Source organism: Sciurus vulgaris (assembly GCF_902686455.1).
Source record: "Sciurus vulgaris genome assembly, chromosome: 11".
NCBI classification, from domain to species: Eukaryota; Metazoa; Chordata; class Mammalia; order Rodentia; family Sciuridae; genus Sciurus; species Sciurus vulgaris.
This window is the reverse complement of record NC_136472.1, coordinates 40,948,356-40,971,186: the sequence shown is the minus strand read 5'-3', so window position 1 is coordinate 40,971,186 and position 22,831 is coordinate 40,948,356. Positions and strand designations below refer to the sequence as shown.

Sequence of the window (22,831 nt, the reverse complement as noted above, 5' to 3'; positions counted from 1 at the left end):
TAAACAATCCTTTGCTGTGGGCAGCTATCTTATGCATTGTATGATTTTGGCATCATCCCTCACTTCTAGATGCCAATATTCCCCTCTTCCCTGGTTGTGAAAAGTTAAAATGTCTTCAGGAATTGCCAAATGTCCCCTGGGATGCAAAACTGCCCAGTTGAGAACCAGCATAGTAAAGTAACAGGAAGAACGCAGGGGCAAGCGTGTTTTTTAAAAAACAAGAAACAGCATAAGCTTGAAAGCCAATGGTGATGATCCTGCACGGGGAGAGTCTAACGATGGGAAGAGACCACTGATGAGAATGAGTCAAAAGGAGAGTTAAATAGAGACGACTGAACATCGAAGTACAGGAGGCAATCGGAGACGTCAATGCCAGTTGTGACAGAGTAGCTTAAAACAGGATTAACTTCTCTATGAAAACAAAAATAAATAAATAAACCACAAAATCTGGATAAAACATACAAAATAGGTGTTTAAAGACATTAGGCCTAAGTGTAGGCAGGATCTGAAGGATGAGGACACATGCAAGAAGGGAAGAACATAAGGTGAGCTCCACATTTACCTGGCCTTTTCTCTGAAAGTATGAGAGGGCTGGGCAAATCACAGCACAGGAAAATAGGTCTGAGAAGAAAATCGAAGTCCCATTTGGCTGAGACAGAGATTGTTATTTTTGCCTGTCAAGGTAAATAGGATATGAGGATCAAACTGCAGAGAAGCAGGAACCTCAATTTGGCTTTCAATCTCCCCTTGAGGCACTAGCTGACTGTCTAATTGCCATCTGAGCAGAGTAAGACATCCAGAATTCCAGCAAAAATGCAGCAGATTAAAAGCTAGAGATTTGGGCTACAGAGATGTTAGCAACTAAAGAAAGCCACACAATGTTAAAGGACACAAAAGTTAGACTTCAAGACCTTCCAAGATCAGTTATGTTACTGAGGATAACAAAGTCACCTCCTGGGAGTAGAGGCAAAACCGAAATAGATCAGCCTTAACAAACAATAAGACCCTGTTCATACACTATCACTGGAAACACACACACACACACAACCCTTTATTTTTCACAGAAAGAATACATCATTTAGAACCTTTCTAGTTCTTTTAAACAGTACTTGAATTGAAACATAATTGACATAAAATCCATCTTTTTGACGTGTACTATGGCTTTTTGTGTATTTACAAGGTTATACAACTATCATCATCTAATTCCACAACATTTTTGTCACCTCGAAAAGATGAGTATCTATACCCATTAGTAGCCTCTCTCCATTAGTCACTTTTCCTCCTTATAGTTCTTTGTAACCATGGATTTGCCTATTCTGGACATTTTATGTAAATGGAATAATATAATATGTGGCATTTTATAACTGGCTTCTATCACTTAGAATAATGTGCTCCAGATTCATCCATGCTGTTGTATGTAACAGAATGTTATTCCTTTTATGGCTGAATAATATTCCAATGTATGAATATAACATTTTTGTTTGAGTTCATTAGCTGATGCACATTGGGTTATTTTCACTTTGGGACTATTATGAATAATGTTGCTATAAACATTCAGGTACCAGTTTTGTGTGGATATATGTTTTCAGTTCTTTCATGTGTGGACCTAGAAATGGAATTGTGGGGTCAGAGTAATGCTGTAAAATGTTTAACTTTTTGCAGAACTGCTAAACTGTTTCCCAAAGCAGCCTCACTATTTTACATTTTCTCTAGCAATGTATAAGGGTCCTAATTTCTCCATATCTCTGCCAATATTTTTATTATCCATGTTTGATTGTTTCCATCCCAGCAAATGTAAAGTAACATCAGTGAGGTTTTGATTTACATTTCCTTTTTAGTAAATAATGTTTAACACCATTTTCATTTGCTTATTGGCTATTTGCATATCTTCTTTGGAAAAGATCTATTCAAATCCTTTGCCCATTTAAAAAATTAGATTATAATTTTTAATTTAATTCAACCAAAGACTATTAGTGTACTACAAGTGACTGTTTCAATCAAAACAAGTTATAAAATAGAACCATATTTTTGAAAACTAAGAGAAAAAATACATAGCAGAAAGAGACCAACAGATGATGCAGATATTAAAGTTAACGTACAAAGACTTTAAAATAAGAACATGAAAAAAAAGGAAAAGAAGTAATTCATGAAGAAAAATCATGTGATCATCTCAAATGATGCAGCTGATAACATTTAACATCCATTCACAATAAACTTAGAAAGGAGCATTTGTAACCTGGTATGGGAATTTACAAACACAAACAATAAATAAACAACAACAAAACTCTAAAGACTACATTTTGCCTAATGGGAAAATAATGACATTCACTAAAAAAAGATACTAAAAGATATGTTACTAAAAAATGAGGTTACACAGTCAACTTCAATAATTATTATTATCGGACCATATTAAGAAAGCAAAACCCAAACATTTTCTTCATTACACATTTTAAATATTGGACCACAAAAAGGATAAAATTAGAAGATATTTCATATAAGCTGGCACCATTTCACACTCCTATAATCCCATCTACTCAGGGAGCAGAGGCAAGAGGATCACAAGCTGTATATTAGCCTGAGCAACTCAACAAGAGAAAAATAGATAATGTTTCAAAGTAAAATAAATGAAAAGGGGCTAAGGGTATAGCTCAAATATAGAGTACTTGCTTAGCATGCAAGAGGCCTTAGGTTTAATCTCCAGTACCCACCCCCCACAGGATATGCTATACAAAGAGTCATCATTTATTTATATCTATTTAACACCAACACAAAAAGTATTATTAGAAATAAAAAGGAATATTTCATAATAATATTTTTTAAATTAACAGGAATGAAAAATACACAGTACATTTTCTGATCACAGAAGAGTTAAACTAGAAATTAATAACAGACAGTTGAATAATTATAGATGTTTGAAAATTATCTAAATAATATCATTTGGTACTGAAAGATAATGAAAATAGGACAGTGACTCTTTCAGGAGCCACCTAAAGAAGTAATATGAAGAAGATCAATAGTTTTAAGTACATTAAAAATAAAAAAAGGATGAAAATTAATGATCAAACCTTCTATTTCAGGAAGTTTGAAAAAGCACAAACTAGAAAAACAAAAACAAAAGAAGAAAATAATATGAACACAAATCAAGAATATAAAACGCAAATACATACTAGTTATATTCAATAAACCCAAGTTAAGAAAAAGAAGGAGAGAGACCCTGAATTACTGGTATCAGGGTTATATACAGAGTCTTAACAGAGAGATCTTATAAACACTGAAAGACAATGAAATGATATTATTTTAAAAATATTGCCATTGTAAGTATAATATTTTAAATTAAAGGTAAATTAAATTGAAATAACTTACTGATAGAAGACATAAAAATATTTTTGTTTACATGTTTACAAGAAGTTTAATCTATGATTAAAAATGTTCCTATACCCAAAAAAATTCCAGGCCCAGAAAGCTTCCCTGATAATTTTTTTTCAAACATTTAAGGAAAAAGCTCAGTGAAAAGAAAATGAAGGGATATTTCCCATCTGGTTTTATGTGGCCAATATAAACTTAATGCTAAAACTCCACAAGAGCATAACGGAAAAGGCAAATTTTAAAACAATCTCTCTCATCAAGACACAAATATCCTAAACAAAAATAACAAATTGAATTTAATGAAATATAAAAAGAATACAACATGACTAGAATGTAAAGTTGACATTACATTTTATAATCAGTGTAACTGACAAAGAAAAATCATGTGATCATCTCAAATGATGCAGCTGATAACATTCAACATCCATTCATAATAAACTTAGAAAGGAGCTTTTGTAAACTAGAACAGGTTATTTACAAACACAAACAATACATAAACAACAAAACTCTGGAGACTACATTTTACCTAATGGGAAAATAATGACATTCACTAAAAAAGTTAGAAAGAATGAGGTTATACCAATCAACTTCAATAATTATTAACTCACACTCACTCTTATTAAATCCTTCTAAATCGTATAAATTTAGAAAAAAATCCAGAACTTCAATCATTATTATTCATAGAACAATTAACAATATTATTAAATCTTCATTTAATGTTCTAAAAAATTAAGTCTGAGTAGAAAATACCAATATGAACTTATAAAAAAAAAAGGAAAAAACGATGAAGCTAAAAAGCCATCTTTAACAAATAATAGTTCTGAACAGAAAAAAGAATAAATATGTGAATTAGCTGTGTCTCCTGATACAATAGCAAAAAAAAAAAAAATTTGATCTATAAAAAGTAACTAAATTTCTACTTACTCAATTAAAAAATGAAGTTCTAAAGTATTGTATGACAACAACAAGAAATTCAAATATTTGTCAAATTTTTGTCAAAAATGATCTTTAAAAGCTAAGAGAAAATAAAGGATATCAAAATGAATGGAAAGATGTACTATGTTTATGGATTGGAAGATGTTACAGTGTTCCCAATTTAAGTGGTCCACAGATTGAATACAATCATTATACAAATTTCAGTGGACAATTTTTTTCAGTAGACATTTTATAAAATGCTGATTGTAAAATGAATACTAAAGAACCAGAATACAAACATTAAGAAAAACAAAGTTGACAGACTCACTTCAGATATCAAGATTCACAATCAACTTATAGTAAGTAAGACATTGTATTGGTCAAATTCAGACAAATAAATCAATGGGACAAAGAATTCAGGAACAGACTCACACATTGAAGATTATCTAATTTACAACAAAGGCTTTAGTACAATTCAGAGAAATGGCGATCTTTTCAACAACTGGTGCTATTTCAACAACATATCCGTATTAAAAAAAAAAAAAAAAGAAACAGTCACCTTGCCCTACACCCTCAACATACACAAAAATTAATTTGAGGGGCTAGAGTTGTAGCTCAGTAATAGAGCATTTGTTCAGCATACACAGGGCCCTGAGTTCAATTCCTAGTGCTGCCAAAAAAGAAAAAAAAAAAAAAAACAAACTAAGATGGACTGGATACAATTATAAATGGTAAAGCAATAAAACATTTAGGAAAAAACAAGTTATTTTAATTACATTGGGGTAAGGCTAATATTTCTTAAATAGGACAAAAAAGTACTAACACTAGGGATTAATTGAATTGTATTTATCATATTTGACATCAAAGATTTAAAAAGCAAAAGGGCAATCCACATGTTGGAAGAATATATCTAGAAAAATATCTGCCAAAGGCACATTCAGAATATATAGAAGTCCAACAGATAGTGAGAAAAAGATAAATAACCTAATAAAAACTAAGCAAAATTCAGAGACTTCACAAAAGAGGACATCCAAATTGTTAAAATATTCGTCAGGTTTCTCTAGAGGAACAGAACCCATAGAATGTATATATATTATAAAAGGGGAGTCATTAGATTGGTTTACACAATCAGAACTGGATAGTCCCTCAATGGCTGCCTATAATCTAGAGAGCAGGGGAAACCAGAAGCTGCTCGGTTCAAGAAGCTAGGAACCCCTCCACCATTTTAAGACCTGGCAACTCCTTAAAGAGATGCTAATTGGAGTCCACATTCAAAGGCTAAAGAAGTTGAAATCTGATGTCCTTAGGCAATGGCTGCAGCAAAACAAACAAAACAAAACACACACACACACAAAGGAAAAAAAACTCAATTGGTTCTAGAAGAATCAAGCTTTTGAGCACAATATACTTTCCTCCTCTTCCTACTTTTTGTTTTATCTGGGCCCCCCAGACTATTGGACAGTACCCCCACATTCAAAAAACATCTTCCCTTAGTTTTTTGTCCCACCTACAAATTGTCTCTGGAAACATCCTCACAAACACACATAGAAGTATGCTTTACTAATTTTCTAAGTGTCTTTCAATCTAGTTAAGGTGAAAACCAAGATTATTCAGAAGAGTTAAAAGAACATGAAAAGCTGATCTTCAAGAAATTGCAAATTAAAATCATAAAGAGATATTATCAGAAAATTACCACTATGCTAAAACTAAAAAGACAACAAGCTCTTAAAAAGATGAAGCAATTGGAAATCAGTACTCTCATTCACTGCTATCAAAAACAAATTTATACAACCACTTTGGAAGACTGATAGTATTTACTCCTAGATTTATATGCCACAGAATGAGATGTTTATGTTCATCAACAGACCTGTACAGGAACATTCATAGTAGCTTTATTCATAATCTCTCTCTTTCTTTCCCCACCCTCTCTCTCTGGCAGTGCTGGGGGTCAAACTCAGGGCATTGAGTATTCTAGGCAAGCACACTACCACTGAGACACATCCCCAACCCTGTTCATAATACCTCAAAACTAAACAACTCAAATGTCAATCATCAGAAAAATGGGTAAGTTGTAGTATATTCACACACTGGGATACTACACATCAATAAAAAGAATAAATGCAAAAGAGCATACGGTGTATAATTCCACTTATATTCTTAATTTTTATGAAACTCAAATAAAAACAAAACTAATTTACAGAGGTTAAGACTGGTTTACCTTGGGGAGTGGCATCTGAGCTTGAGTCTTAGCGATTACACAGGTATATGCGTATGTATGAATAGATCATGTGGTATGTATACATGTGTATATAAGATTCTTCAATTTTTAAGAAGTGCAAGAAAGGGAATTAAACTAAAGTAGACAGATTGCTTCTGATAAAAGCTTAAACACTTTCTCCAAAAAATATGAGGGAAAAAAATGGATTCAGGTATTGGCAGTTTTTCAGTTTGATGGTTGGGTTGATGTCAAAACCAACTAAAAAAATTGAACAAAGGGAACACTAGAAACTGAAAAGAAATTAGAGATTTCTTCATCCTTAGATGTTTTTGGGCATAGGCATTCAATTCTAAGATTTTTATTTAGATCCAATGACAGACGTAGACTTAAGAGTGATTTCAGACTACAAAAAGCCACAAAGAATACAGCCATCTGATTGTTCAGGTCAGAAATTCCTTTGAAAAGAGGAGGCATTTTGTTTCAGAAACCGTAAAAAAACAACATAGCAAAAGTTAATTAAGAACATAGTGTACAGACGTTGATTTATTCTAAAGAGTAAGAAGCCAATGAGAGAAGTGATTAATATCTTAACTTTTTCTGTTGTTCTGATAGAGCAACGGAGTTTAGCATTTAAAGAAATGCTCACATGAAGAAAAGGTGAGCAGAAACACGGAGATGGGGATGCAGAAAACAAATTAACATCATAGTTTTGCTATGTTTACTTTCATTTTGGACAAGAAAAAATACATTTCGACATTTCTGAGACCTATGTGATTTTCAAATTCAAGAATACTTACAATAATACATTTTCCCATAGAAAGATGCATATAAAGCATCTGAAACATGTATGTCCATTTCAGATCTTAAATGGAAGTTATTGTGCCAGGTAGGGAACAACAAAGTCTCGTTAAGATAGGTGTACTCTGCTCAATAGTTAAGTAATTCACTCTTACACAGCAGCCTCTCCATCAAAGTAATTCAAATTCTTGCCATTTCAAAATCACCTTAGAGGCTGCTCGTGAATTGTTCAAATCTATAAATGTTAAATCTACTGTAAGACTTGTATAGGGGTTATTTTTTAATTTTTCAGAACTAGAAATTCAAGGTACTCTGATCCTCATAATCTATGAAAATTTTATAAAACCTTTTGTTTCATTCCTCGAGGAAATAAATCACTGTGATCACTTTCACTCCTCTAAATCTGACTGCAGTTTCCAAATATCCTGATAAGTGAACACCTACCAAAATTCAAAATTAAGATTCTCAAGCTCCCATCATAGAGCTAGTGAATTAGACTTTATAGACTTTCTGGGAGCAACACCACAGAATTTGTAGTTTTAACAGGCTCCTAGGAAGGAATTTCAGTAAAGAGCTTTGTGTTGTCATTTGAGATCACAGAAACATACTCAACACTTTCAGAAATTCGACAAAACTTAACCATTCACTCTTTTTAAAATGAATGTTAATGCTAGGATAATTCTATAAATTGTCATAAATTGATCTTTATAATGCTAAATACTTCAAAGTATTTCATTAATCATTGTTATTTTATTGAGTTCATTTATATGTGTATGTGTGTGTGTGTGTGTGTATGATCAAAACTCACTTGGTTCATAAAGTATAAGTAACTGAGACTTTAAATATAATCATTAGCTTTGATAAATGTCATTCATCCACCAATAATTCCCACTGCTATATGATCCATCTTTTCTTAATATAGTAGTTGTATAAGCAATAGTGGAAGGGTATTAACTCAAATGAAAAAAATGGCACTTATTGGGCTGAGGTTGTGGCTCAGTGGTAAAGCACTTGCCTAGAAAGTGTGAGGCTCTGGGTTTGATTCTCAGCACTGCATATAAATAAATAAAATAAAGGTCAACTAAGAATTATAAAAAGAGAAATAGCATTTACATCATCATAGGCTAGTTGTTACTGTTGCCAATTTGCAGTCCAGGTAGGCTCTTTGAAGAGAAATGAAGTCTATGAATATCCAAATGAGAAAAACTGAGTTTATCATATCTTAATCAAGAATTTGCTGATATTCCCATCCAGCTCTGTGTTACACCTGATTTATTCTTGTAAAACAATTTCATCTAATTTCTTATTCTCTCGCCTCCAAAAATAAATCAAAACAAAACAAAAACAAAAAAACCTCAACTCTTACTGACATCATTATGAGTCTTGTGTTCATGTTACAAATTAAATTAGTAATATAGCTTTGTGAGATGAGCCAAATTCCCTATGAGTTAAGTTACCAAATTTAAGTAACCTCCATCAAGATGAAAAGAATATATACCATTGTGAAGATCTCACATGTTTATGTCTAATTTAATTAAGGGATGAGTTTATTTGGAACATTCCAAAGGAAATAACCATGTCTCATCAAATAAGATGCCTAAAATGGAGGGAGGAAAGAAAAAGCACTAACTTTCAAGACCTACTCAATAAATAGTAAGCAAATGTTTGCCATGTTTAATAAATGATGCAAAATTGTTTTGAACAGAAAGTTTCTTTAAATAAAAAAATAATTACACAACATCGACTACATAGAAAGTTATCCTAAGATAATAAACTACCTGGCTAAATAATTTGAAATTACACATAAACCAAATATTTTAGACTTTAAATGTAGGTAATTATATTATGAGGATAAGAAAAATATGTCAGTCCATTTACTTCATGGTAAATGCTTTTCATCAAGACTGCAGAATTTTACATAATTTTAATCGTTAAAATATAAGTAGAAAATTAAAGAACTCCTTCATAAATCAGCAGAATATAGTTCAGTAGAAATATTTTTAAACTTTCTCATTCCTTCATTCAAAATGTAGTGAAAGTGAAGAAGCACATTTTGGAGTAGAGCATCTTGGAACCAGTTAAACCAAGCGCATTAAGAATACAAAGTTAGGAAGACCTGATGAAAGAACTACATAAATTTATTATATTTTACCTGCTGACTTTTCTAATAAAGACTTTATATGAAGAATAAAAGGTACTACATACAATCAGACGCTACAGGTACATGAATACACCATGTGTAAAATGGATGTTCATATTTTATCCTTGTAACTTCTAGAAAATATTTTAGTCACATATATTTAGTAAAAAATGTAAAGTTTAAAACATTTAGACTGAGGTTTTGTAACCTCTTTTTTAAAACTTAAGGCTACTAAATCACAAAACAGGATAAGATAAAATTCAAGGTCTATGAATAAATATTTTTAAATTAAGTACTCTAGGATCATAACACTGACAACACTAATTATCTTTTCTACTCTTGGCAGTTATGTTGCATACTGTTTGGGTGACTGATGGGATAATTTGACTTCATTTTCTCTCAGTTTATTCTGGATCGTGTAAAAGAAGAATATTAAAATAATTAACACCTCTAAACAAAGTACTTGATAAAGTTTTTGGTTGAAATAAAATGCTAAAAATATTAACTAATGTATTGATTCTAGAACAAATTCCTAAAGTCTAATGTGCTAAAGAAAATCTTAACTAAGAAGTACTGATTTTTAAAAATAAGGCATTTAATGTTAACTATTCTAGGAATTTTATAAATTAAATCATATCTTTTCACAAAAACTCCTTTTATCAGCACTGTGAGCCTTAATTATCAAAAATATGTGCTCCATTTATTTTATATTATGTTAGATTCACCTAAACCATTTCATCAGCAGTTAATTGAAGCAGTTGAAAACAGGTAAAATGTATGACAACACAAATCACTTCAATTCCTTACGTGTATAGACATTTTGATTACTTTCATAATGACCCCAAATACAAAAGAATGTAACAGTGCTTAAATTAATATTTAATCTCAAATATGAATCTTTACTAAGAGCAAATACTCTGTCACTCAACCAGGGAAAGTATAAAAGCATCATTAATCAACCTTTCTATTTGAACAGCTTAATAAATTTTGAATCACAGTTTATAGTTTGTCACATAATTTATAAATCACATAGCTTAAAATAAGGTTTCATATTATGAATAATTAACACAAAGCGTATTCTTTGCCTTGATCACCTGATTTTTTGTTGTTGTTTATAAAACTAATCACAGTTAGCAGGGTAGAAATTGCTTTGAGCTTCATGAATGACATCCAAGAGATGGGAAAGGATTAGTTCTCAGTTGTTGCCAGTTATAGCGCCAGGTGGCTTTTTCTGCAGTGAAGGTGTTACCGATAATCCCATTACACTGGTACTAAATCTTGCAGACATCAAAATTATCACCAAGGTTCCTTTTCATCCCATCCTTTCCAAATGACTGGAAGTCGCTTCACCTGAAAGAAGTCAAATCCACATGCAGCTGCTATTTTAGCAGGCAGCAAACTCCCTGAGAATGCCAGTCATGATTCAATTTTGCTGTGCTGGTGGCCCCCTATTCCCTGTCCAATAATACATCTGTTAAAAAATCCTACAGCTACAAATCAAGTTTAATCCTACCAGGGACCTCATGTTGGTCTTGTCTTCCAAAAAGGCAGCAGGTTCTGCTGTATATCTCTGCTAGTGTCTGGGGAATACCCTTTAAATCCCAGCCCTACTTAGAAGAATAAGCTAAGGATCACAAAACATGACCTCAAAAACCCTGATATGACTATATTCTGACCCAGAGGCATTCATTCTAGGTGAAGATTAGAACTTTGCATAATAAGATTACACAGCAAGTGAATGATATCAAGGGACTATCCATATGCAGCCGCCTGGTTTTGTATAGACAGCCTGTGCTGTGCAATATGCAGTGCAGACGAAAAAAAGCTTGGTCTTTCTAGCTGAAATAAAATAGATTCACATAAATTAGTTGGCCATTTCCAGATTCCTAAATCCCCTATTACATCTTTTATTGACAGCTCCTGTGAGGATAGCACAAATGTTATTCCTTTTTATTCTGCGCTTCTATAACAATCATGCGCTGTAATTGAAATGTACATAGATTATGTCTAGAAATTAACATCATGTTTGCTGTAATCTTGGATTACAATTGACTGTGTACATAATAAAATTAGGAAATCAATGGACGGATTTATCATCTCCAAGAAACTAGAGATATTGTTTAAAGAGTAGTTTAACATTTTGTGCCAACACTTTAAATGCAAAAGTCACAGGGAGTAGTCAATAAAAATTTAAGTGAATCAAGAACACAAGAAGCATGGGCTAATATCTACATAAGAGAGTCAGATTACATAAAAATTAGGTTTGATCCCTCAAAATTTAGAAAATGAGAAAAACTCAGAGGTCTTACAAATACATGGTTTTCTCTAAAGCATACTCCAGCAGGAAGGTCAATTTCACATGACAAGGTTCACGTTTTTTTAATAAAGTAGGTACTCCTGCAGTATTCAATACAAATCCTCTTCATCACTTTATTCTTTAAAATATTTAAATCAAATCAATTATAATTCAAAAATTTTTAATTCATAACTATATGTTTTTAAAATATCAGTTAAGTAATTTCTCTTCTTATTTGTATACAGAACATTTTCAATGTAAAAAACTGCTAGAGGTCTTTAGAAAACTATTTTATGATCATCTTTTTTTCAAAGAAATATACAACTATACCAGCTCTAAATTTATATAAAAAGATAAATTCATACACATTCTAATAATGTGAAGGAATTCTCAGTTTTAATTTAAAAAATAATTATTAAGACTTACGGGATTCTTATAACACTAGCTCCTTAGGGTAGCTGAATATGGTTTATTCGACAAGTTTGATTTACACTCAATTTATGAGGAACATTACATATCCATTACATCAGCTGCTTATCTTCTCAACATCACATATTTAAGCATATCTATACAATATCTGATAGGTACTCAGGAGTCAGGTGACATAATTCTGATTTCATGTATTAAACATACACTGATACAGATCAAAACAGTATCAGTGGCAAAACTGTAAAAAGTAATGTATATAATTTCAACTACAAGGCACATGAATATTCTTTGGTCACCTTATGTAGAATATTACTAGAAAAATAATGAGGAATGCAGACAATGCATATTTTTGTCATGACATTTGTTATAATTGTGTAATAATTTACAGCTCCACAGTTCAATAATGTAGCCATTAGCCCCAAGTGACTATGAGTACTTGGAATGTGACTAGTTCAAGTTGAGATGTACTGTAAGTATAAAATACACATTGGACTTTCAAGACAATACAAAAAAAGTACAATATTTTATTAATTTTTATACTGATCACATGTTGAAAAGACAATATAATACTTTGGATATAGATGATCAATTAAAATATGTATGTGACTCACATTATATGTCAATTGAATAGTACTGCACATTTTCGATGTGTTCCTAAGCTAAATGAAGTTGTATGACTAATAAAAGTACTGAAGCATAGAGTTAATATGGAGGAACAAACATTCCAGTGTCAAATCTGATAAACAGTAAAGAAAGTGTAGAAGTCTGACATTTTAGCCTGTATTTCATTCATACTTCTAGCTTAAGGGTAGTGGTAGGAGTAGATGAGCTCTCCCAAATTGCTGACTATCAAATACCAAAAAACAATGATTGCATTATAGTTACAAAATGTTTTAATCAGGAAATATAGATTTTTTAAAAAAAACTTTCCTCTGGAGTAACTTCATAAGAGACCGGTGAAGTCTGTTACCCCTAATTGAGTGCAATATATAGCATCTTCAAAAAGATGTCCAGATTCAGAAAGGGCCATGATTTTTTTCTGTGGTGCTATATAATTGTTTATATTCAAAAATTTTAAATATAAGTAAGGTAAGTAATAACTATCAAGTTTTAAGTATTTACTATATTTCAGAATGCTAAAGATAAAACAATCAATTTTATAAATTACTAGTAAATTGCTTTTCTATAAGTTTTTCCATCATGTTCATCAGAGTTTTAAAATACTGTTAATTAAAAGGGTTTTACAGAAATTAGGAAAACTAGTTAAAATATGTACCATATACCTAATTTAATCCAAGAAAGAGAATGACTTATTCAGAATGACCACAGACAAGTGATAATACAGAATGAAAATGTTAAATCTGTCATAATGGACTATGAATTCAAAATAAACAAAAGTATTTAAGGTATTAACTTATTTTAAAGTTTTTTTCCATAATTATTTCTTTATAGTGTTTATCTAAAATTCTAGGATTACAGTAAAATTTAAGTATCAATAAATAAAATGGATAAAATTTAAATCAATTCTTTATTATCTTAGTCATACATTTTTCCTAGGCTTTTAAAGTTTTGTTTATTTCTTCTCTAGTTCCATGTATCACACAGACATTAACACACACATGCACATATACAAAGCAAAACAAAATAATAACAATAACAAAAAACTTTCTAACCATCAATAGATGAGTGCAATGATATTCAGTCTAAGTTAATCTCCAGACATCCAAATTCATGAATAAAAATTCATCAGTTTTAAATACACTGAGCCTATTAAGCAAGAACAAAAGCATATGCACAAAAGAGCTTTTAATATATTTCAAAGCCCACAAGAGCCATGGTCTCATTAAAATTATAAATTACACAAACATGGAATGAAGATTCAAACTGCAGTGCAGCTAAGCAGATTACAGAAAACCCCGCGTTCCATATGATAACACACCATGGCCCTCCCAGATGGGGGCTTGGAACAAAAAGGCCATCACCACAGCTAGGGAAAACCTCCTTGTGATCTCTGGTTTCTGTTCAGCAGATGACAGCCAAATAATATGCTGATTATTCTGTTTGTGCTGCTAAGCTTGTAAGATGGAATAAAAGCGATATGATCTATTGTGAACCCAATGCTAATGTGTTGCTCCACTCATAAATAATATACTGAATTTATTTTGAAACTATCTTTTATCTGAATTTCAGTTTTTAAATGCATGAATTAAAATAAAAGCCAGGATAAAATAATAGTTAATTTGATGCTTTAAACTAAAAAATGTAGTTGACAAGTGAAAAATATCTAAATGCTTAGTGAACAGTCAATATAATCACCTTTCTTTAATTTCAGCATTGTGATCAGAAACAAAATACATTTTAAAATAAGCAATTATTCTCACTACAAAATACAAATATAAAATTAAGTAACACAATAATCATGAAGTTTATATAATTGGCAAGATGAAAACTAAAATGTTAAGGTATTAAAACATGTCTGTAATATAAATAATACCATGTACTCAGAGCATAGTGAAAATATTTCTGAACAATAAAAAGTACATTTGAAAGCCTCATAAATGTTTATAACTTACATACATATAGATGATTACAAGAAATATTGCTTAAAATAATTTGAAAGAATGAAAAGTAACTTTTAAATATGATAGCATTTTATATTTAAATTTAAATTAACAAAAATTATAGTTAATATTCTAAGCTTTAATAAAGTGAACTATATCCAAATGAGGTAACTAGAATTGTGACTGTGAATGCTTTACAAAATTTTATATTTCAAGAATAAACGTACTAGCAGAAACCAGTATTGTTAAACATGTTGAAAGTCTTAACATTTACTTTCCCACCTCAGAAATTTCTCCCTGAATCATCTAGTAGACTACCCTTAAAGAAAAACAAACAAATAAAGCAGTACAATAAAGATGCATACAAGGTAAACATGGATAAACTCCATTTCCTTAAGGCAATATTTTATAAGAAGTACATAATTATGGTCATTAACCAAAGCCCACCTCTTTTTTCTATCTCCAGATACAGTGTCATGAGTCCAAAGGCTCAGAATACGGTATAAAATGATCAATCTAAAAAGTAAAACAAAAATACTACAAAAGAAAAACATCCTTAGAGTAGACAAATATTTCTCAGATGGAACAATAAAGGCACTAAACAAATGATAAACTAGACTACATTAATGTCATAAATGTTGATTCATCAAAAGCACTATTAAAAAAGTGAAAAGGCAAACCTGAGTGAGAGTGCAACACCTACATTTAATTAAAGATTTACATTCTGAACATATAAAGAACTTCTGCCAATCAAAGAAAGACAGCCCAACAGAAAAGTGGGCAAGAGATGAACAGGCACTTCACAAAGGAGAACAACGAAACAGCTACTATACAGATGAAAAAGTGCTCAACTTCATTAGTTATCAGGAACTACAAAATAAAACCATGCTGGTTTACTATTTTATATCCAACAGAATGTGAAAAAAGAATATGATAGGGAAGAAACTGAGTACCAGTGAAGATGTGAAACAACTAGATTTCTCACATATTATAAATATAAGTGGCACAACCATTTTAGAAAATTGACTGTATTGATTAAAGCTGAACATATACATACTTATGATCAAGAGATTTTACTCTTAGATATATAACCAAAGAAATGTGGGTATATATGTACTGGAATGTTCATAGTAGCTTTACATGGAAACTACCCAAATGTCCAGTAGTAGAATAGATAATAATGGCAGTGACATATTCACATAATGGAATGCAGCAATGAAACTGAACAAACAACAACTACCCGAGATTCTAGAGGAATCTCAAGGCACAATGTTAAACACAGGAAATTAGATACAAAAAAAAACTATACTGTGTAATTCTATACATAAATAAAAATCAAGCAAAACTAATCAATGCTTTTAAAAAATCATGGTGGTGTTTCTCCTGTGGAGGAAGGGAAAAGTGACTGGAAGAAAGCATGAAGGTATCTTCTGGAGTGCTGATGATGTTCTTTTTCTGTATTCGGGTACTGGTTACATAGGTCTATTTGGTTTGTGAAAATTTTATTAAGCTCTCCACTTATAATGTGCATTTTCTGTAAATATAGATTTAAAAAAAATAAAGGCAGTGTTACGCACAAATTGAAAGACAGTCAAAATCTGTATAACAAAAAAATTTAGGAACAACTGACATAAATAATCTAAATGAGAAAACTGGGGATGCTTATAATAACTGCTTGAATAATTATATTCTAATAGATTCTTTGACTTATAGAAGTTTTTCATATGTTCAGAATATGAATCTTCAATTAAGAGTCATTGCTGAGATAAGTTCTGGATTCTTATAAAGGGAGGAACAATAGTCATTCATACTTTTACGTTCCCTGTTCCCCATCACTCAATATTTTCAGAGATACGTGGTCCTTGTGTTAGGAGTAACTGCTGCTGCTATTACAACAGCTTTTCATGAAGGACCAAAAATTTACCCTTAAAATAGCACAGAATATTAGGCAATACAAAGAATATTTATCTGCTATTTTCTTCCTTGCTCTCAAATTTCTTAAGCTTTGGTCTGCTAATCATGAAAGAGTCCTTGAAAACGTTTATTTTGCTTTTCTAAAGCAGATAAATATAATTTATGCTTTGATGTCAATATCATACAAATTAAATGAAACTTCATAATTTGATAAAGAACTAAAATATATATATATTTCATAGCATTCATTTCAATATGATTCCTTATTTCTATGCTGAAATCAATACATGATTTATGGATTTTTTTTCTTGTGCTGAGAAGATGCTTTGAGAAATAAGCTAAGAAAGTTCATTCAAAGATTATAGAGTTTATTTCTCATTTACTTAAGAAATATTTATTCCCTGCTTACTATCTAACAGAGTTTGGGAAAAAAAGAATAAAAATTGCAAATGACTAATTTTACATTAATTATAGCAGGCTTACCCTTTCTTGTACTTCCATTTGATTTACAAATAAAACTTGTTAATTACTAATACCTTAACATATTCCAAAATTAAAACTCATCTAAAAAATGTGCAATAGAAGCCCCTTCTATCCAATTTTTCTCCTTGTCCTGACACAGGTTTTAGATATTGTGTACTTCTTCAGATTTTCTTGATGCAAATATGCCAAATACGAATATATATTTTAATCCCCTCCCTGACTTACACAAAAAGTACTTTACTACACACTTTGTTTAGAACTCTGCTTTTTTCAAACAACCATACATTAGGGAAGCTTTCCAAATCTTCATATAGAAAACGTCACCACTGTTTGTTATTTGTAGAGTATTACATTGTACATGTACATCATAGTTCATTTAACTAGTACCCTACTGATAGACATTAGGGGTGTTTCCGATCTTTTGCAACTTCAAACAAAGCTAGAATGAAAACTCCTAAACATATGGTATTTTGTAAGAATACAAGTATATCTTTAATAAATTCTCAAAAATCGTACTGTGAAAAAGGTGTATGCCTTGGTCTTTTTCTAGAAATTGCCAATTTTCTTTCCATGGGAGTTGTGTCATTTTGTACTTCGACTACATGTACATCTCAGATGTACCATGGAAAAAGCTATTCCTCTCTTGGAGTCTCTAAAACACATTGTTCATATGGCAGCTTTCAAGGACTAATGCACTGCAATAAACTACATGAAGCTCTTTATTCATTTTTTCCTAAAATATCTGTAAAATTTGTTCATTTAGTAAATTTAAAAGCAAATGACTTTTCAAATTAAAAAACCTTCATGAGCACAGTAAATCCCTATACTGATTACTAATGTGCTGGGAGAGCAACTGTCTACTTTTCTAACCAATATATTTTGTGATCTAAAAATAAGTATACCCCCTACTACAGTTTTTTAAATTCACATTCAATTGTTTGTAATTGTGTATGTAATCAAATGCATGTCACTTTCAAATGTTTTCCTGAAATATTTACATGTTTTCCTCAAATCAAATCTTTGTTACTTCTATAGTTTTCTTTAAAAGTTGTAATTTCAAGGGCTATTTAATCTTATGATTGTCATTTTCAGTAATCAGTGTCACCTAAAACATTTTTATTTGTTTTTTATCCTAATAAAGTAACTAGAAAACAAACATATCTGCTGATACTCTTCCTAGAACAAATCCTTAAGTAAATACAGTTCCAATATAACTGTTTAATCAGAAAACATGTAAATGATAATTTTTACTCCTTCAATAAGGATAAAACAATATATATGCAATCTATTTTGCATTTCAGTCATTCAGAAATTAATTGTGAGGTTGTCTGAATACCCTGAAACAAAATGGATGACCCCAAAGAAAAATTTTTAAAAGTTGACACACTTGCTATGCATTCAGTTAGTAGGTGGGACATACCCATACTTAAACTTTCACCTGAGTAATGTGTAATGTTAGGCGAATGTTTCGCTTTAAACATAAATCAACAGAATGCACTTACAATAAAAGACAAGAATTACCTAAGAAAGGTTAAGACAAAACAAAACCAAAGCAAACAGCAAACACACACACACACAAACAAACAAACAAAAAACCCATTATAAATAGCACCCAGGATAAAAAGCTTATCAGTCTAGGACAATTTGCAGATGTCTGACAGGGCCTAATGATTTCTGAGGAAATCATTTTAATTCTGTAAAATGCTGATGTTCACAATGATAATATTCAGCCATTGTTTTAAAAATCTGCAATTTATTCAGTTTTAGAAAACAGGTATAAATCGTATATTTTAGAAAAATATTCATATAAAACAAATTGGGCACATAGAAGGGTAAGATTCAATTACCCAGAAAAATAACAGGTAAAGAATATGCCTATTAAATTCCCCAATGAATGAGGAAATAAAGTAAAATTTCTTATTTAAAATTAGCATATACTATGGCTGTCTTTCCGAAGATGAACTATAATGGGTTCATTAACATTTTAGAGGTTATTTAGCATACAACTGCCTGTGCCAAGCCAGACCTTGGTTAATAGCCAAAAGAATACTTGATCATTTCTAAAAGCTAGTTGGGCAAATTTCCAATTAAATGACTGGGAAATTCAAGAAAAAGTCCTGATTTTACTTTATTTACTTTCAGTTTTAACTCCAAGTAGACAGGTTGGTCTGGTTTCTAGCCCCAGTTTGCTAAATATCCTTGTTCAAATGACTATCTGTCTAGCCCTCCTTAGTTTCTTCATCACCAAAGTTAAGGAATTATAGAAAACACTGTATGTTAGCAAACAGAAGGAGTGTGTTAATAAAGTGAAACAAAGAGTTACTTCATTAGATCATATGTCTAAATCTATACTATTTCTATATCTACCTGTATGTATTTTATATTAAATTATCTCAAACTAAATGTCTCTTTACAACACATCTAAAGACTACAATAAAAGAGTTAATAATTACTTCAGAATCCTCTCCAACACTCAACATTTGGTACTGTCAAAATAAGGTGCTTGTGTAGTCATTTAAATTCACTTAAAATATCACGGTAATCAATTATCCTCTAATATTCCAACCTAAAAATAAATTATTTGTTATCTGACAATTTTTTTTAAACAGTGATATGTATCAGGATATTTTAAAAATAATGTTTATAGCACATTATTTATACAAGCCAAATAGTAGACACAACTCAATTATATACCAACAGAAAAATAACTGAATAAAGTTTGGCACATTCACTGAAAGGAATAATATATAATAATGAAAATGAATGAAATAAAGCTATATAAAGCTCAAAATATAATGTTGAGCAAAAGAAGAAAATACTAATACCTAAAATTTCAAAAACATTGAACAGAGGCAAAATGTAAACAATATTATTGTTTGGGAATACATATGAAAGTGATAAAATTACACAGAAATTATGTAAATGATTACCACAACAAAGCAGAAGATTGGTTACTTCTAAAAAAAAGGGAGAACTGTATATGAAACGTTTCTGGGATACCACTAATGCTCTGTGCCTATATGGATTATTACTAAGTAATTACTATATAATTATTCTTCATATTACATGTATACATTTCTATACCATGTTGTATTTTATAATAGAAAGTTTGGAATGATATACTTTCTGAAAAATAGTAATACATTCCTTCAGGTAGGAAGATTCCTCTTTTTGCTAACAATTTTATTTTCTTGGCCTATATTTCTAATTTTTATTGCAATATTTACATAACAAAGAAATGAGTTACTATGCCTAATTCTCCACAATCTTAATTAAGAACAATTTCACAGGCTTTTGCAACGGCAAAAAAAAAATGACATTAAAGAGTATAAGAACAAGGAGCTGGGCATGGTGGCCCATGACTGTAATCCCAGTGGCTCAGGAGGCTAAGGCAGGAGAACTGTGAGTTCGAGCCTCAGTAAACTAGTAAGGCCCAGGGCAACTTAGCCAGACCCTATTACAAAATAAAAACGGGGCTGGGGATGTGACTCAGGGGTTAATAAGCACCTCTAGTTCAGTCTGTAGTACTCTCCCACCCCACAAAAAAACAAAAGTATAGGAACAGTTATCCTTGATATTTGCTTGCTTGCTCAAATTTTCATCTATCATTTTTCTCTTTTCAAACTTTTGAAAAATTCCAAATTAAATCCAGGTAATAATTTTATGTAGGTTTCACTCTAAAAAATACTGAATAATTAGCTTGAAGGTAAGAAGAATCACTCTTTTAACTCTCACACTTAAAATCAATATTGGGAACACCTGCACATGTATACACAATGGAAGAGTCCATGATCACTCAGTCACTTCACATTTTAAGTCCAACCCATGTTACACATGGCTCATTGAATGTACTAGAAAACATAATAGCTGGATTAGGGGCAGATATACAAAACAAGTTACTTTTAAAGTCTATTGTACAAATTGTAAGATAGGTTGATTCATTCAAAATAGACCCACCATGGTCTGATTTACATTACACAGAAGCAGTTTTAAATATTTTCTTTAGAAAAACAAAAGCACAGGAAGTTGAAATTATTATAAAAGATATCATTATTATAGTAAACTGACTTGCATTACAAAAAAAGCACATGCAATTTAGGAAACCCTAAAAGGCCCATCACCTTATAAGTATTTTTCAGTTATGTTTGCTATAACTTTTAGATGCCATTGAAGAGAAAGCAGACAATGAAATTTGGAAACAAGATTATCACCATCTCAGGATCTAGATTATCAATATGATGGCAGTGATATGGCACTGTTATTATAAAAGAGATGCTGTTGTTGTATACTGTTGTTTTTTTTTTGTGAATGCAGGCAAGTGTTCCTTAGTGGGTCCAGTTAACCACTTCTTTGCTCATCTACTAAGTGCCAAGTTTAAAAAATTACCTTGTGTCCAGCAGGGAGCAGCATTACAACAGCCAGAAAACTTAACTGGAACATGAAACTGACAGAAGAAAAAGGGGGGGAAAAAACCACACTTACCATATGTCTGTTTTACAATACATTCAATTTTAGGGTAGTTGCAGGGCTTCCAGGAAGAAATCTAAAGAATGTCTCAAAGCTTATGTGGGTGATCCATGGTTTCAGGATTCCTAAAGCAGGAAATTAAAATTTTATTAAGTAAAAGCTTCTCTGACCCAGATAGAGCTGAATTAATGTTATTTGACGAAAGGTTCCTCAGTTAACTGTTTACAAGGCATCTTAATAGGTCAATGGGATTTCGAACTTCAATATTCAATGACACTTGGATTAAAAATAATGTATTAAAGTCCATTATCCACCACAGAGTTAGAGTATAAGAAGAAAGTAATTAGTAATAACAAATTATAAGATATCAATCCACATAGAAAGAACTGTGGTCAAAGAGTTAAAGAAGTTGACAAAGGCAACCATAGACACTTTTGATATATCAATCTCTTCTAGACCTTGACAACTTACAAGCAATAGAGAGGATATAAACAGTCACTTCTACAAGTCAGCATGAATATCTGAGATTAATTTTGAGACTGAACAGGTAACAGAGAAGTAGTTTATAAAACTGACGTGTAAGACTAGTCAGACCTTTACTAAATACGAAGACCACAGATGATATTGCAGAAAAATCTCATCACCAGTTATAAGATGACAAAGGCAAACATTGTTTGACGCTGACTCAAATGTCAAAACCTGCCTCATACACAACTATAATACACATTTTGTCTTCACTTCCATTTAAATTGTTAGTTTGTTTTATATTTGTTTGCATGTGACTTTTCAGTGTCCACACCAAAACCAAATTTCTACTTTCAAAAGAAGGTAACATATGAATATTTACCTTTAAATACATATGACTACATATACTTTACATAATATATATTATGCATTGAAATATTCTTAATAAATAATATTTATTTGAAACAATGAATACTATGTAAAATGGTTCTTACTAATTTTTTCTAGCAAAATAATAAGTGGCTTGACTTTAGTGAATGATAACAAGACTACATTGACTCCAATAATTATCATTTATTTGAATGAAGTTGAAATAAACTCTAATATCTTAGTTGTAGTATTTTTTTGTACTATTTCTCATCTTCTGCTTTCCTTAGAGATTTCATTTTATCCCCCCTCTGACCTTTGCTTTTGTGCACTTCACTTTTCTGATATTCCTCATCTCTGCCAATTTATCGTTTCTCTCTTTGGTAACAGATTTCATATACACACACACATAT

The 22,831-nt window shown here is 31.1% G+C and overlaps 1 protein-coding gene across 3 annotated transcripts in view; it reads right to left on the bottom strand.

The window, feature by feature from the left end:
- Positions 1-22,831, bottom strand: part of IMMP1L (inner mitochondrial membrane peptidase subunit 1) — a 76,028-nt gene that overhangs the window by 34,971 nt on the left and 18,226 nt on the right. The window contains exons 2-3 of one of the 3 annotated variants that reach the window (XM_079105486.1): positions 21,603-21,712; positions 10,532-10,787 (exon numbers count right to left, since the gene is read on the bottom strand). In XM_079105486.1, the coding sequence (XP_078961612.1) occupies positions 10,532-10,607 (76 nt within the window). In that variant the 5' untranslated portion in view covers positions 10,608-10,787; positions 21,603-21,712. Of the gene's footprint in view, positions 1-562; positions 675-10,531; positions 10,788-21,602; positions 21,713-22,831 lie in introns of all 3 variants that reach the window. The other 2 variants (XM_079105485.1, XM_079105487.1) reach the window with 2 other exon arrangements.